Below are 15,718 nucleotides of genomic sequence, written 5' to 3' on the forward strand. Positions count from 1 at the left end.
CTCTTTTATTTTGTTTACGATACAATAAAATCGCAATCAACTCGAATTGATAGACAGTTACAATAATTTGCGTTTTAATTTAAACCAGTTTTGGTAATTTTCACAATCAAAACGAACAAGGAATGAATTATGTTTCACTGTTCAATGCAATGCCTACCATAAAATTTTAATTCGAATGACAATAGTTATAGTCAGTACTTTTCTCAGTTCAAAGCGTGCATTTTGCATCTCGATACAGCTTTAGTGATGTAAAATTGAACGTCCGGCTTAGCGGATTTCAACAGTAGAATGAGTGTTGACACGATAAGAAGCAGCAAAGAAAGGCATTTTTAGGTTTAAACTTAACAACAGCAGCCTTCAGTCCTTGACCTGAACAATCAGCTCACTGCCAGTTCTGCATTTAAGCTCAATAAATAATGTTCAGGTTGAAATCAAATTTCCAGTCTTAGGGAGCACGCTACTCATTCTGAGGGCTGATGATGTATGAGAGCAGGCCCCGCAGGCGCCGCTTCACAAGCTTTTGGTCATCAAGCGTGCAGCCCAGCAGCGCACTCTCGAAGCCCTTGTCCACGTGCATGGGCTGAAGTTTAGAAGCGATGGAGACCAGAATTTCATTGTCATCTTCGCAGCGGCAAAAAGACCTGAGATAGGCCAGGCAGCGACCCCGTGTGCCCATGGGATCCAACCTCAGATTGAGGACCATGGAGTCAATCAGTGAGTTGACCTGGAGGTAAAAATAAAGACGATTGACAAAACTAATCGGTGTTTTCATTTCCCGAATGACAATTTGAAAACAATTTAAAAGTATTCAATAATAATAGTGTAATATTTATGATATAGCTTATTTTCTATCATTTATGAATGCTCATAATTTATAAAAATTATTGACACTTACAGAGTGCAGAGATTCTTCTTGTTGCTGATCCCTCACAGTGTCGACTTTAATCTGTACAGTGCGGCACCGAGAAGTAATTGTTTCGATGTACTCCTCGATTTCCTTCTTTTCAGCTGTAAATAAAACTCACATGTAAATACCCGAAGCCATGCAACACATCGCCTTAAATTTCTCATTAATTACCATCACTGATGGTCTCCAGGGCATGCGACTGGCGTATGAGATCCAGGCTGCCGAGCAGGGTCTCCCTTTTGTCCTCCAGGTCCATGGCGTTTTTTCTCAAGCGCTCGACATCGCTGTCCAAGTTGTCGAGCATCTTCAGCAACAGGCCGCGAGGTTCTTTCGACTTATTGCTGGCCTCATTGCCGCCATCCTCCTGAACTTCCAACTCGCTGACCATTTCAACGATCTCGACGGCGCTGGCAAAGGGAAACGTTGTCTTGAACTCCTCACAATGGAAGGTGCTCGTTTCCATTTTTTTCTCGGCCATCTGTATTAAGTCAGTCTGTGACCTTTGAAGAAGACAAACGGGGCTAGAAGAATTGGCTATTGGCACTGAACAATGGCAGTCAATGGTGCAATTCTTAAGATTCTGAACTTCGGCACAAGTGACTCACTATCGCCCAAAGGATTAGCAGACAGAGTCGGGTCAATCAACAGAGAGCCGAACACAATTGCATACTGCATAGAACGTTGTAGAAGGATCGCGAGTAAGGAAAATAAATGCCCGCGAACTACAAAAGCGCCCATACTGAGCGTACCATTTAAAATTCGCGGGCTTGACATGCGCCGCTCGCACATGATTCGTTCTTCATTCATCGATTTTGATTCAGCGGATAGATTTTACTCGAGTTTTCTGGATCTGCGGTGTTATTAGCGTGGCAGAAGCAGTAAATTGCTGTATTAAAGAGAATTAAATTTTTCTACAATCAAAATTAAGTGAATTAAAATTAATTGAAAATATTTGGAGTATAATATATTTAATTTTGCAAAACGGGCAAATCGAGAAAAATTTGAACTCGCCACTCAATAAACTGGCAAATATGTACAAAAATTAATGGAAAAAATTCTTTAATTTTGTTAGCTACAATGTTTAAATAATGTTTAAAACAGAAGTAGAGTGTATTTCAAGACCAAATTTTTGTATTGTCTGGAACTTTTCTTGACGAAACTGGTATTGTTCCGGTATTGTTTCTAAAAGGAATATTTAAAATGTTCTTGTCTTGTATTGTATTTCAATCCTTCTTGTTTTGGTATTGCTTTTCTGACAAAAAAATCTTGTTTCGGTATTGTTGTTTTTGGAAAAAATTCTTGTTTTTGGGATTTTTTAAGTTTTATATTATCAAATCTTATTTTGGCATTTTAATAAAATTGTCATTTTGCTTGATTAAATATATTTTAAAATTGAAACTAGAGAGGGGACCAGGGACAGAGATTACAGGATTCCCGTCCCGTCCCTGAGGGACGCGGGTAGAATTTTTTATTTCAAGACAGGTATGGGACGGGACAGGGACAATCTTCAGCGGGACGAGGGACAGTTTTATCGGCAGCAATGGCAAAGTGCAGCATTAAAAGCCTAAAGATTCTTACTTTGTCAACTCGAGGAGGAAAGAAAGCAATCGGGGTTCGCCAATTTTGCAATACGCAAAAATGCGACAGCAACACTGGTTTTTTACGCAAAAATTAACAGCTGGAAAACACCTAGTTGTGGTTTTGTCCGCATTTTTCCGAATTTTACCCCGAAAGAGTCATATACATATTTCGTGCCAAAATAATCAGAAATTTTGGAATATTGCGATGAGAGATAAAATTTTCGGTCTCTTGGTACAACCAGTGCAGGGTTCGCAAAAACACGCATTTTTTCGGACAAAAACAACTGCATTGCAAAAACTTTTTTGCGGATGTTTCTGCAATTTTTATTGAAAATAAAAAATTTGCACGACCAAAAATAGGGATTTTTAAAAATTAGGAGAATTTTTCTATGAAAATTTTTCTACCATCATAAAGAATTGAGGAAAAAACAATATTCTTGTATTGCCTTTTCCAGTATTGTTTGGTATTGTTCTGGTATTGAATTTAGAAAAAAATCCGGCAAAACAAGAACAATACCGGAATTCCGGTATTTTTTTTCGGTCTTGTTCTTGAAATACACTCTAAACAGAAGTTAACATTTAGGTACGGAAAGAAGTGAGAAAAAAGCTTAGCTTTGTAGTGACATATAATTTTTATTATTTACATGGAAAGTTGCTTTAAATTGATAAAAAATTAATAAAGTTGTAAAAAATGAATAGCTATCCCATCTCCATTGCCTCACCATTGGATTGTTTGAATTCTGTGACTCGTTCCTGAATTAAATAGGCGAATTAGTTAAGAAATCCACGTCATTTACCGCAGTGTCATACCGTGAATGTTTTTTTCACGTGGTCACAAACTTGAGAGAGGTCCGTCAAAGCCCTCTTCAGGATGTCCAACGCGGGCGTCTGGAAAGCCTGAATCCTCAAATTCATTTTTGCCTCTGCGGGGTGAGGTACCGTGTAGCCGCAGAACAAAACATCAGGGCTAAATATGCAAGCTCCGTTAAACCAGTTTAAATTTCGATTAAAAATAGCTTACTATCGAGCAATTATGCTCCTGAGGGCATTGCCCAGAGTGTGGCCCTCGTTTGTAAACACGAAAGTCCTGTCAGTCTCATTGTCTTCATCTCCTGTGAGCTGGAAGTCAAAGCAATCGAAATCGCAAGTTAGAGGCATAACCCTTTCATATTTCATATCTGACAGGAATAACTGATTAAATTTGCGAATTACCGTCACAATTAAGGGTTCTGCCGGGGTCGAGTCAGCGGGTACTGCACGTGTGGTAGCCATCTTTAAAACTACCGCCTTCGAAACATGTGACGATCGATAAACAAAGGGAAGGGAAAGGGAAAGCGTGCCAGCTGAGCCTGACATTTTGAGCTACGCAAACTGATTAGTCGATTACGACCGTCTGATTCATCGAGCTATGAAAATATTGTTCCCGTGCGATTGATTACTAGTACACCGACATATTCGTGAGCAACATTTCTTGCCGCTTGCGTTGATTGTAACGGAAGAAGATGAGTTTTTTGGGGAAAATCTTCGGTGGGAAAAAGGGCGACAAGACCCCGACCACCGGAGAAGCAATTCAGAAGCTGCGGGAGACTGAGGAGATGTTGATGAAAAAACAAGATTTCCTCGAAAAGAAGATTGTCCAAGAAGTCGATATTGCCAAGAAGAACGGAACCAAAAATAAAAGAGGTAAGAATATGTATAAGTTTTTTTCAATTCAGGTAAGATTTTGGGAGATCCGCAATTCACAAGACAATTAAAGATGACTCATACTGCCTGGTCACTCGATTGTAATCAAATTTTCCTCCTGTGCAGCTGCTATCCAAGCATTGAAAAGGAAGAAGCGCTATGAGAAACAACTGCAGCAAATCGATGGCACCTTGTCAACGATCGAAATGCAGAGGGAGGCTTTGGAAGGCGCCAACACAAACACTGCAGTTCTGCAGACAATGAAAAGTGCTGCTGAGGCGCTCAAACACGCGCACCAACACATGTACGAAAATCTTGAGGGTGCAGCAATAATTTCTAATCATTTAATTATTTCTCCAGGGACGTTGATCAAGTTCACGACATGATGGATGACATTGCCGAACAACAAGACGTCGCTAGAGAAATTTCTGATGCCATCTCCAATCCAGTCGCCTTTGGACAAGATGTAGATGAGGTTCGATACAGTATTTTTTATTTCAATGTAAAGTTTATCAGGAACAAACACCGTCTGCTTGTTTTGAACATCATACTTATTTACCCAATGCAGTTCAATAAAAACAACTTATTTTGCAGGAGGAATTAGAAAGAGAGCTTGAAGCACTGGAACAAGAAGAGCTGGATGAGGCGCTGCTTAATACTGGACCAGCCCCAGAACTCCCGAACGTGCCTATGGCAGAGCCGGTCGCGGCACCAAAAGCGAAGCCAAGTATGACTAGCTTAATACTAAATCAAGAAATTCTAAGTGATTTGTATGTTTCAGGAGCCAAAGTTGAGGACGATGATGACTTAAAGGAGTTGGAATCGTGGGCAGCGTAAATTACTCGAAGACCTATGTTAGGCATCATTCGCCTTATCACCAAAAAAATAACAATGGATGCATAATTTATCTCGTTGCATAATATTTTAAATTGAAAACAAAGCTACCTTGTAAATACAATTAAACTACAAGTATTTGTCTGCGAAAATTATTTGCTTGGAACGGTGAACCTTCTTTAATATTTCAGCCAGGGAAAAATATAATCGAAGGAAGTTCCCATTTTGTGATAGATTATGTACCAGCTTTGATTTAATTAACTGTACTTGGTGGATTTATGTTGGTGCATCAACAAGACGTGTGCACGCTTAATCAAACCTCTGTAAAAATAGAAACTAAATGCCATTTGCGCTTATTATGTTAAAATAATTAAAGCTTTTCAATAAAACAAAATTTTCTAAGCACACTTATATCACTACTACACTAGTTTATTACAAAAAATTGCATCAATTTAAGTGTTTACAAGTTATTATTGCGCTTCACATTCTCTTTTTCTTGGCGAGGCTCCCCAACTAAAACAAATCACGTTAAAATTTTAATTGTTGGTATATAAGCCTTCGGTGTATTACTTTATTTTTTCCTTATTTCTAAAGAACCTTTCTAATAGTTTCAGTAGAAATATGGAAAAATAAAAATCTCACTTATACACCAGGGAAGCTGCTTCTGATTTCGTTTAGAAATTTAAATTTTTATCGGTAATATCCTCTCACCAAATCTGATAAATTTGAAGCCTGTTGGCTACTGCTTTCCTGAGTTGGTTGAGTTCTCATATTCCGATGCTGGGGGAACGTAGGCATCATCGAGGGCGAGCACGCTGAAGTAAAAGAGTTAAGTTTCAATGCGTCAAGTGGTGCAATTGTCTCTTACGTAATGGTGCAGCTTTGAAGTAGGAGCTCTGCAAACATTCCTCTGCCGTTGCTCTCTTCTTTGGGTCGAACATGAAGAGGAAATTCAGCAGTCGCAGGCCGGGTGCGGAAAGATCTGAAAACTTCTGCTTCAGGTTGTTGAACGGCTGGTGTTTCAGGGTGAAACTCTGCACTGCCGGAAGGGAGGAATATTCGGGCCATATGTTGTCGTTTGGCGTGCCCAGCAAATCCACAATTAGGTCCAACTGCTGTATCTCCGTCTTGCCTGGTATTCGTTTGAATGCAAATCAATAAAATCAGCCACTGATTTGCGATTTTCAACCTGGCAAGAGGGGCTTGTTGCTGAGGAGTTCACCAAGAATGCAACCGGCAGCCCACATATCAAGCGCGGGCGTTTGTAGCGGCGCCTGGAGAAGGAGCTCCGGCGCTCTGTACCACAGGGTAACCACGGTCGGGGTCATCGGCCTTCCGGGCAATCCATAAAACCTGGCTAGGCCAAAGTCAGCTGGAATGGGAACGAAAATTTTAGTGTTTTTACCAGAATGAAGTTGATGAGATAAATTTAAATTAAAATACAGACGCAAATTTGTCCGATGGAACACTGCACGCGTCTTTTAACTGATTAAAATAAAGCTTAACAGAAAATTTGTGACCAATTTATCCTTGTTACCTTTACCTAAAATACTATCTAAAAATTAGGAAAAGCGTAAGATTTCCCAGGTTGACTACCTACTGTAAAATCACGATTTATTTCACAATTTAGGAAATTATTCCTCAAAATTAGCACCCCATTGGATAGATCGCCACGAGAGAGATTGAAATCAAGTGTAAAATCATTTAATTTTTCGAAAAATAGGGCAAATTCTGAAATTTTACAATATTTTGGTCCTGATTTAATTTTTGCACAATGTAGAGATAAACTGTTGCTAAATTTAACAGAAAATAAACTCAATGAACTACTTGCTATAGTCAACAACGGAAAATTTTCTTAAAATCCATATTATCATGGAAATTTAAAGAGGAATGATACTGCAAAAGCCTGGAAAATGCTTGTTGCCAATGCATAAACTCGTCCCTTAATGCCAAGAAAATATGTTCAAGCATTGTAAATTTTGGAGAATCGGCAAAATTTGAATTTTTTACTGTAGGAAGGTCCTTTATTGCAAATTGTTGAACAAATTGTTTATTGATCAATTGCTTATGGCCTCCAAAAATTCAAATAATTTGCAACTGTTGCCCTGTATCATCCCACTTTAAAAAAAAAAAAAGTGAAAGTCTTTGATCAATATGTACAATTTTAGGTAAAATATATAAAATATTTGTACTTCAAGTGGAAGAGCTGGCTCACTTTTCTGAAGTAGCTTTGACCCCATATATGTTTCACATTTCACAAGCAATAATACTATATATCTTGTGAAACAGATTTGGTGTTAACGTCAATACTGACAAGGAAACTCTTCTTAGGTTTTAGGTTTCAACGCTTTTTTTAGTTTTTGGCGGATAGCGAAACCATTGAATTCGCGTTGCCTTTCATGATTCACCGATATTAGCGTTTTTTTTAGATTGTAAAAAAACGACAGATTTTGTTCAATTTTCCTGAATTTTAATTTATACAGTCTAATGGATAATTTTTAATGTTTCGAAAAAAATCAAAAGTTTCCCACAAGGGTTGGTTCAAAGCTTTGCTAGGCTTTATCGGTAAATCGTAGAGCAAAAAAACATAACATGTTCTGAAAGCTGATCAAATTTGCTTTTTTCATAAGTGCTGGACCAATTCTTTCTTCTTTAAATTTCAATTTCTAAAAATAAAAAAATGTAGAAATAAAGTATTATTAAGAATTTATTTAGATTATTTTCTTACTGAAAATATGGAGCTACATAACGTGGTAGTCAGCTCAGAAATTTTTAAAACGTTTTTGAGCCATTGATCAATTTCCCGACAGGTGTCTAAAAATTAGGGACTCTTCCGCAGAATAAAAGATAACCTATCAATTGATTCATTTTATTAAATGGTCTTCCTATTATAAATATATAAACACGATCAAATAAAATATGGCTTCAAATTTGATTTTTAATTATTTCCCATGTTAAATTAAATCCATTAAGCATTAATAATCTCCGGAGCTCCATAACTCGCAAATTCCGCTTCCCCCTTGGTCTACACCTTAACTTATTGGATGCTACACGTTTTAATATAATTTTTTCCAAAAACTTTAACGTCAAATCCTAAGAGTTTTTCCTTGAGAAAAAAACTAATTCCGTGGAATATTTCAGGTCTGACAGGGCCAGGAGATTACGGGCTTCATTTTTTGTTTATCAAATTTTCTTGATGTTATTGAAAAATTCTACTCACCGATCTTGACAATGCCCTTGTCAGTCATTAAGAGGTTAGAAACCTTGAGATCTCTGTGAATGATGAAGTTTCCATGTAAAAACTGGAGTCCTCGTAGAACTTGCAGCATGATGCACTTGACTTGCGACTCTGTGAATGCTTTTGGCATATTGTCGAGTAAATTAGCCAAGTCTTGTTCGCAGTATTCCATGGATAGGAAGATGCTTTCTAGACTCCGCCCAACGACCACTTCTTTCAAATCGACAATGTTTTCATGCTTGCACTGCATCAGAACAGAAATTTCCCGCAGACCACTGATCGGTATTCCATGCTTCTCATTTTCCATTCGCACTTTCTTTAATGCCACGATTTTACCATTTGTTGTGTCTCGGGCTCGGTCTGCAAGTTGATAAAATAATTAAATACATCTGAGCGAAATCGTTCTCAACGCAAACTTACAGACGACACCATAAGTGCCTTCTCCAATTCGATTGAGTTTCTCAAACTCTGAGACAAAGCGGCATTTTCCTAGCTAAAATAAATATTCAATGAGAGACGTGATTTAATATCAAACATTTTAGATTGCATACCACATCTTTAGCGGGTATTGGCATTGGCGCAGAGGTCAAGAGAGAAGTTAAAATCCCTTTCCTTGAAACTGGCGCACTTGGGTCTGGGCGGATGTGTCCATTGCTCCCATTCTCCGCCCCTCGCTTGCCAGGGGCTGAAATTAAAGCAAACCATATTGATTTTACAATTATTTATGTTTGAGAATCAAAATGATTACATAAAGAATTATTTTTTTAGGAAATTTTCTGTGCTTCTTAATTTTAATGAAAGATACAATAAATCGTGAATAAATTATTGATTTTCCTATACCTCTTGACATGGTTGCGGATATGTGTCAGTTAGTTTTCTTTTAAATTCAATATTCCGTCGATTAAGCCGATTCCACTTGATTGTTTACGTCCTACGTCAGGCTCATCCCTCGTCGGCACTTTGTTATGGGAGAGCATCCAGCGCCACTGTTTTGCAGGGCTGCCACCTGAACAAAATAATCAGACCCATGAGCGCCTCCTTTATCCCTTTTTTATTCCTTGGTAATGATGAAAATTAGCCTAGCACCACATATCATTTTTTTGTCTAGTAAAAATTGCCTTCCTCCTTTCACAGTGGTACGGTCTGTGGTGGACAAAAGACTGAATGGTCAGTCAGCCCGACATTAATAATCAAAAAGAGAGGTAGACGGCGCGGCGCGATATAGCGCCTGCAGGAGTCTAAAGTATGCAACACGTCCGTCACATGAAATGCACCAGTTGCATCAGACGAGACTGCAGGCGCAACGAGGCCCGTCATTGTCTGTGCTGCAGATTGCGACGGAAGGCCAGAATGGAAATTGATTCTTCTGGAACACATTATGTGAAAGAAGCAGACGGTGCTCCAGTTTTTGCTCTATTCTCTCCGAACAAAAAGAAAGCAGGATGAGCCGGCAGAAACACAGGGGCGGTTCATCCTTGCAAAATAATTTGTTTGTGCCAGCCGAGCAGACAAGTTTCTTGCGATTCGAGTGTTGCATAAATCACCTGCAAAAGAGTGCTATCGGAAGTCTGACTCTCGTGGCTGATATTTATTTATATTTTCTTTCATTCAGGCGGCGAGTAAACCGGGCGTACTCGCTTTCATTCAACGGGTGCCGCGGCGCGAATGAAAAGTCATTTCATTCTCATAAAAGTAAACAGTTTATTTGGGTGCAGGCTGCGACAAAGGGGACCAATTTTTGATAATTGTCCCATTGGCTGCGGCGGTGCAGACAGCGGCGGGGCGGCGAAAGTGAGGGGCACCCCCCGAGAGTACACGGGCCAAAATGGAGACTCTCATTCAGCAGCGTGAAAGGGCTGGCCGGCACATGCACCCGCAGGGGACCCCCGAGGGGCAGGGGGCGGCCGGCCAGCCGGCCGGTCGGTCGGAGGAGGTGGGCGATTGCGAAAAAGCGGCAGGCAGAAATTTATTTGAAGGAGAAATAATTTAAGCGGGCCGTGTGAAATGATGGGCGTAATAATTCAGCCGCCACTGCGTTGTGTTGTGCACACAGGGACGTGGGTGGCGGAATATTGAAGGAGGAGGTGGTGGAGGCGGCTGCGAGGGTCGCGGGACGGACGGGAGGCAGGGAGGGAGGGAGGGAAATCTGCTGGGAACAGCGGAGCAGTTCACACACATACACGGAGCACCCCCTATCGATTTCTTGATAGCCCTTTTTGCGCATAGCAGCCATATTGGTATCCTTTCCTTCCTGCTGCTGTGGCTGGTGCTCGTGCAGTGCACGGGGTGGTGGTGGTGGTGGTTACTTCACCCACGCAGCCGCCGCTGCTGCGCGTCCCCCGCGCCTCCTCCCAGAGATGCAGTCCTAAACATGGATTTTAGTGTTTCTAGTCCGGCCCTTATCAATTACTGTTGCGCCCCCTCTTGCTCGTGCGAGTGAGTGAGTGAGTGAATGTGTTCCACGCTCGCTCTCCAGCCCGGCAATAATGATAATAAAAAGAAATGCCGTGCCACCCTCTCGACCAGCGAGCGGCTGACTGATTTAGGACGTACCATTTTGCGCGGGCTGCACTTGACCCGCACTCGAACGCGCTGGCGGTGCACTTTTATAATTACTTTGTCACGCGCGCTCGGCTGATAAATTCGCACTCCTTTTCCGCGTCGTTGTCGTTACGGTTCAATTAACGACGCGACTCCAGATGGAATTACTCCCTGAAATAAAATCCGCCATTTCGTATCAAAAATTTAGGTCGGTTTTATTCGCCGGCTGAAATTGAATTTCGAGCTCGGCGTCGCGCTAGCTCGCACGCACGCACGCTGCATAGACATAAATTCCGGCGTGGTTATCAGCAGTGGAAAAATCGTGTTCGTAAAAATAATATCTTAGGGTAAATGGGGTGCTGCGAGGAAAGTTTACCAGCGGCGGCGGCAACGGCGGCGGCGGCAGCAGCAGCGGCAGCAACAGCAGTAGATTTTCTCTTAAAAAGGTTTGCGCGCGCGCATTATGGTTTTCTCCTCTGCTTGTTCTCATTCTAGCCAGTGATGGTTGATTTCGCAGCGGAATATAAGGATCCACCTATGGAAAGTTGGAAAGCAGCCCGTTTGCACTGGCAAAATGTGATAAACGGCACGAGTTTGGACTGAGTTAGCGCGCCATTTGTGTCGTTCGCTTAGTTGTAGACGGCCTGGACTGCGATTCTTTGCGCCAGCGGCGAACCATCGCTATTGTGTAAAGGGAGTATGTTGTTGTGTGAGAGAAGAGGAATCATCGATTTGCAAATTCTGGGCCTGAGCGGCACAAGCTCGGAGAGATGGATCTGCTGCGCGGTCACCCGTTGCAACCCCGATGGATTATAAAGTCGGTGTGAATTTGTAGGAAAAATCGGCTGCTCGCTCGGTGCCCCGGCCTGGCCTGTTGTGCTGCTGACGAATCGGCCCGTGATGGTGTGAATCGCCCGCCGCTCGCTAACTCTCTCTCTCTCTCTATCTGTGTGTGTGTGTGAGTGTCTCTCTCTCTCTCTTCCGCCCCCCAGGAAAACAGGCACCCCCGCTGCGTTGGTTGCTCTCGCGATTGGCCGAACAGTCGAAATTGCACCGCCGCCGAACCGAAAACCCCTGGTGACCAGTGATTTCTGTGCTTTTTCCTCGCGCGGACGTGTGAGCCTCGTCGCCAGCAGCCGCGCCAGCTCCGACGGACTGATTTCCGGACCGGAGAGTACTATTGATGAAATCAGTGGACCATTAATCTCAACCATGAGCTGTACACTCGGACAAAATGGCACCTTTACTGTTCAGCGAATCTCAGCTAGAAAGTCCTCCAAAGGTGGGTACTTTTTAACTATGTCCATATTTTTCGCCGAACCGGAAGTAGGAGGCGGGCGGGCGGGCGGCGCGGCGCCCGGCTTGCCATTCATGTGAATTCTCTCAATGGACCCCAGCCCTGAAAAACAATTGAAGAACAAGCAGTGTGTGTTGCGTCCGATTAGCAGTATGCAGCCAGTTTTCGGGCCTCGCCCGCCGCGCATCCGAGATCCAGCAGCACTCGGGCTAAAAATATTCCGAACCGATCTCTTCCGTGTCATTGTGCCGCGCAACCCTGGTTAAACCGCCCAAACTCTCCGCTAATGGCTGGCTGTTGATTCTTTTGATGCTGTTTTAAAGCAAGCCCGAAGCGAATACCTTGGAAGCTGCTTGCACACATCCATTCTTTTATCTCGACTTCTCAACAGCCGCCGCGATGTTCTTTGTTTGGTTTTTATTTTAAATTAGGTCAAGAGATATAATACTTCTGTTGCTGCTGCTCCTGCTGCTACATGTCTTTTCATTTGATTCTTGTGTCGGTCGGTCGAGCGCCTTGCTTCTCTCTGCCTCTCTCTCTCTCTCTCTCTCTCTCTCTCTCTCTCTCTCTCTCTCTCTCTCTCTCTCTCTCGCTGCTCGGTGCATGTGTCGAAACAATAACCCCTCCACGAACTCAGCTTTTGTGCATGCAAATATTTGCACCGTGCAATTTTATTAGCCAAGAGCCGTCGTGTGCCAGGGCAAAAGACGTGCGCACCCGCGACTTGTGGAAATAAAAGGCTAGTGCCGCGAGCATGAAACGTAATGTGACCGCGCGCTCTTCTGCTAATGAACTGCAAAAGTGCCGATGCACTTGCCCGCAGCATTTTGAATTTTTCTTTTATCGCGTGCTATGCAAATGCCGCGCACTACTTCCCAGCCTGCCTCGCCTCGTCTGCTGCGCCAGCCAATTTTTATTTCCCTAATGCAAATGCCACTCTGGAAGATTTGTTATTTCAATGTGCATTGGCGCAAAGCCATTCGGAGAAGCGTGTGCCAGTGATTCAGGTATCGAACCATGGGAGTGTTTATTTTACATTGAAGTTGCAAACATGAAACACTTGCAATCACATTAAATCTTTATTTGGCTTGTTTATGTAGGGAGCTGCAAAACACAGCAATATAAATCAAATTTGGCCTATTTGTAAGTGGTACACGGCGTTTCTAATTAATGTAGTTAATAAAAAATATTTACGAGCCAGTGGCAATGGCTACGTAGTTAATTTGAATGATATTTCCATGACAGTCAGCAACAATTTAAAAAAAATCATTTTTATTCACTTAACACAAGAACAAAATTGAAACTTGACGCACTAAATCTCCATCTGATGGAGTATAGAAGGGAATGATTGTTTTACAGTCTTAAGTCTTCCGACTAAATCAAAATTAAAATATTGATCATTTAGCATGATATAAACATAATTTTTTTATACGTTTAGGAAATTTTAATTAGCTGCAGGACTTTCAAAGTAAAACATCTATGTGCTACCTGCTGCCCCTCACAAATAAATAAATAAATTCACATTGTCCAAAGAGGCTCCATATTTTTTACAGTCATGACTACTGATTCATGAAAAAAGGCTCGTAAACACCAATAATTTACTGTTCGTGTGATTAATGTGAAATGTGAAAAATGTTGTCCCCCACTGGGAATTATTCTAAACCAATTCCTTTCGGCAGTGGTCAAAAGAGCCAAAAAGATGAGCAGAAAAACAAAGCAATCTTAGCAGCCTCAAAGTCCCAATATCTCTCCGCGGAGAAAAGCAGAAAATAAGCCTTGGCGAGAGGGAAAGAGAGTTAATAAAAAAATTGTGCTGCGGCCCTAGAAACAATAAATTTAAATGCGGCACTCACAAACAGGCGCTCGCACAAGCAGGCAGAGGCAGCCAGCAGAAACAACCCGGAGAGGACCTTGATTTTATTATGACAGTGGAAGGGTGGTATCAGACAAACAAACATAACCCACATTTGGCTGCAGGCCCACTCGTACAGACCAATAATGCATGAGTGCACACGTGCTACTCAAGGCGGGACATATTTATTTATATTGCGCCGGCCTTGCTGTGACTTGCCTAATCGGCGGTGCGTGTCACGCTTCAACTCTGACTCGCGAATATCAATCCAACCTGCCAATGTCCAAAGGAGGCAGATAATAGTGTTTGTTATAGCGCAATGCGATAAATCATGCTTTTTGAGAGCTATGCCATCAAAACTTGAAAACTTTAAAAATTTGAAACAGGCAAAGTAGAGCACATTAGGTTAAAATTTAAACTGTGCCAACATTTTTAATACATTTCAGATGTACATATTTTGACGCTACAACGGAACTATGAAGACCTCCAAGCACTAGTTCCAACTTTGTTCTCCTTGTTCTTTCTGCTCACACCAAATTATTTTCAAATTGCTCGTTGTGCAAACCACAGCTTATAGCTTTTGGCTGGCCCTCAGCTCAGCCCGCTTGCGGGCGCCTTTTACGCTCTTCTTTCTTTTGATCAGCTAATTATAAAAAGCGGTTTTGGAATTCCACTCTTCTGTGTGCCAGATCCGAGTTGATGAGGCATCAGCATGAAATGATCACGTCACACGGTCGTTTAGTCAATAATTCCTGCGTCTATTCTCGTCTCTGAAACACGCACAGAAACACTTATTTTCTTATTAGCACAGGATCAAACGAGTGAAAGTTAAATGCCTCTTTTACGGTCAGTGGCAGAGCAATTTTCTTCTATTCGACACGAGTGCGTTTAGCGATTGAAATCAGGCCGCTTTACGTGTCGTTATGATAAAATTTGTTTGCGTCAGAGACAATTTCATTGATTTTTACGCGACGACGCAGCGCTCGTGCCAGGAAAATCGGGTCTATGCTATGCAACCTGCGAAGCATGACAGCAAGGCGTATTGCCTAGTCAGGATTCGGTAGGAGACGAGCTATTCATTGGCGGGCGGGATGTCAAATGATAAATTATCATAAAGTTGTCGACTTTTATTCTCCTAAACCCCCTGAAGAGCGTCGAGTTAGTCATCACTTTTCGACAGTAATGACGCCGACATTGTTAAACGTTGAAAAGTATGCGACATCCAGTTTGGACCGGTGCCATCAGTGCGCCGCCCATTCATCAAACTTTTGGCGAGACGTTGGAATGTGGGTTAAAAATCGCGACCAGACGAGATTCGTTTGTACTAATCAAAGACGAATCTTAAAAACGATTATTTAAAAATTTCTTAGCTTAAAAGCACATTGACGTGATTATTTTATGCTTTTATCTCTTTCCTGACAGCGAAAACCAATAACATCCAATGGGCTCACAGGCCCAGTTCAGAAAAGGACCAGCTCGTGTTCCTGCCCCCGCACTGGGGTCTTTATTTGAAACGTTTGTCCCATGAAATTAATTTACGCATGCTGGAAAGGTGCAAAGCAGCAAGTAGCGAGAAGGGAAGCTTTTGCAATTCTCCCAACTCCAAATGGCTCGTCATTGCAATGCTACAGAGTAGAGTGTCAAATGAAGGCGCAAATCAGACCGTACTTGAACCCCAAACATCGCTTGGATTACTACTGCACGCAAACAATGGAGTTTATGTGACGTTGAAAATGTTATATGAGAGTTGACTCATTAAAACAAATTCTAAAATAGCAAAAGAGAG

General features: G+C 41.9%; 5 protein-coding genes across 5 annotated transcripts in view; 2 read left to right on the top strand and 3 right to left on the bottom strand.

Annotated features, from left to right (window-relative positions):
* Nucleotides 1-72: 72 nt before the first annotated feature.
* LOC135940098 (BAG family molecular chaperone regulator 2) lies at nt 73-1,550 on the bottom strand. The gene is made up of 3 exons (XM_065484840.1): nt 1,079-1,550; nt 896-1,008; nt 73-724 (listed from the first exon to the last, which is right to left on the bottom strand). Exons 1-3 carry the CDS (start codon nt 1,383-1,385, stop codon nt 458-460), a joined length of 687 nt encoding a protein of 228 aa, XP_065340912.1. The 5' UTR covers nt 1,386-1,550; the 3' UTR covers nt 73-457.
* A 1,550-nt stretch (nt 1,551-3,100) lies between these two features.
* Nucleotides 3,101-3,843, bottom strand: l(2)37Cg (RNA polymerases I and III subunit AC2 l(2)37Cg). Its single transcript, XM_065484137.1, has 4 exons — nt 3,700-3,843; nt 3,509-3,606; nt 3,298-3,454; nt 3,101-3,240 (listed from the first exon to the last, which is right to left on the bottom strand). The coding sequence occupies exons 1-4, from the start codon at nt 3,841-3,843 to the stop codon at nt 3,187-3,189; spliced, it is 453 nt and encodes a 150-aa protein (XP_065340209.1). The 3' UTR covers nt 3,101-3,186.
* A 146-nt stretch (nt 3,844-3,989) lies between these two features.
* On the top strand, nt 3,990-5,423 carry shrb (charged multivesicular body protein shrub). Its single transcript, XM_065484136.1, has 5 exons — nt 3,990-4,170; nt 4,297-4,474; nt 4,531-4,645; nt 4,765-4,897; nt 4,952-5,423. The coding sequence occupies exons 1-5, from the start codon at nt 3,990-3,992 to the stop codon at nt 5,005-5,007; spliced, it is 663 nt and encodes a 220-aa protein (XP_065340208.1). The 3' UTR covers nt 5,008-5,423.
* Cdc10 (cyclin-dependent kinase 10) lies at nt 5,399-9,224 on the bottom strand. Its single transcript, XM_065484135.1, has 8 exons — nt 9,083-9,224; nt 8,794-8,927; nt 8,663-8,735; nt 8,225-8,602; nt 6,194-6,376; nt 5,873-6,136; nt 5,716-5,819; nt 5,399-5,517 (listed from the first exon to the last, which is right to left on the bottom strand). The coding sequence occupies exons 1-8, from the start codon at nt 9,090-9,092 to the stop codon at nt 5,485-5,487; spliced, it is 1,179 nt and encodes a 392-aa protein (XP_065340207.1). The 5' UTR covers nt 9,093-9,224; the 3' UTR covers nt 5,399-5,484.
* Nucleotides 9,225-11,253: 2,029 nt separating this feature from the next.
* Nucleotides 11,254-15,718, top strand: part of Dhit (Double hit) — a 44,232-nt gene continuing 39,767 nt past the window's right edge. Inside the window, exon 1 of the mRNA XM_065486718.1 lies at nt 11,254-12,065. Within this exon, the coding sequence (XP_065342790.1) occupies nt 12,018-12,065 (48 nt within the window). The 5' untranslated portion in view covers nt 11,254-12,017. The remainder of the gene's footprint in view (nt 12,066-15,718) is intronic.

Source organism: Cloeon dipterum, chromosome 3 (assembly GCF_949628265.1).
Source record: "Cloeon dipterum chromosome 3, ieCloDipt1.1, whole genome shotgun sequence".
NCBI lineage: Eukaryota > Metazoa > Arthropoda > Insecta > Ephemeroptera > Baetidae > Cloeon > Cloeon dipterum.

Excerpts from the sequence above, each read along its gene's own strand:
- LOC135940098 (XM_065484840.1), bottom strand. The coding sequence starts at position 1,385 with ATGGCCGAGAAAAAAATGGAAACGAGCACCTTCCATTGTGAGGAGTTC. Across the intron at positions 1,009-1,078 it reads CCTGGAGACCATCAGTGATG|CTGAAAAGAAGGAAATCGAG; the intron begins GTAATTAATGAG and ends TTTTATTTACAG. Across the intron at positions 725-895 it reads AAGAAGAATCTCTGCACTCT|GTCAACTCACTGATTGACTC; the intron begins GTAAGTGTCAAT and ends TTTTACCTCCAG.
- shrb (XM_065484136.1), top strand. The coding sequence starts at position 3,990 with ATGAGTTTTTTGGGGAAAATCTTCGGTGGGAAAAAGGGCGACAAGACC. Across the intron at positions 4,171-4,296 it reads CGGAACCAAAAATAAAAGAG|CTGCTATCCAAGCATTGAAA; the intron begins GTAAGAATATGT and ends CCTCCTGTGCAG. Across the intron at positions 4,646-4,764 it reads TTGGACAAGATGTAGATGAG|GAGGAATTAGAAAGAGAGCT; the intron begins GTTCGATACAGT and ends CTTATTTTGCAG.
- Cdc10 (XM_065484135.1), bottom strand. Across the intron at positions 6,377-8,224 it reads CAAGGGCATTGTCAAGATCG|CTGACTTTGGCCTAGCCAGG; the intron begins GTGAGTAGAATT and ends TTCCCATTCCAG. Across the intron at positions 5,820-5,872 it reads CTTCAAAGCTGCACCATTAC|CGTGCTCGCCCTCGATGATG; the intron begins GTAAGAGACAAT and ends CTTTTACTTCAG.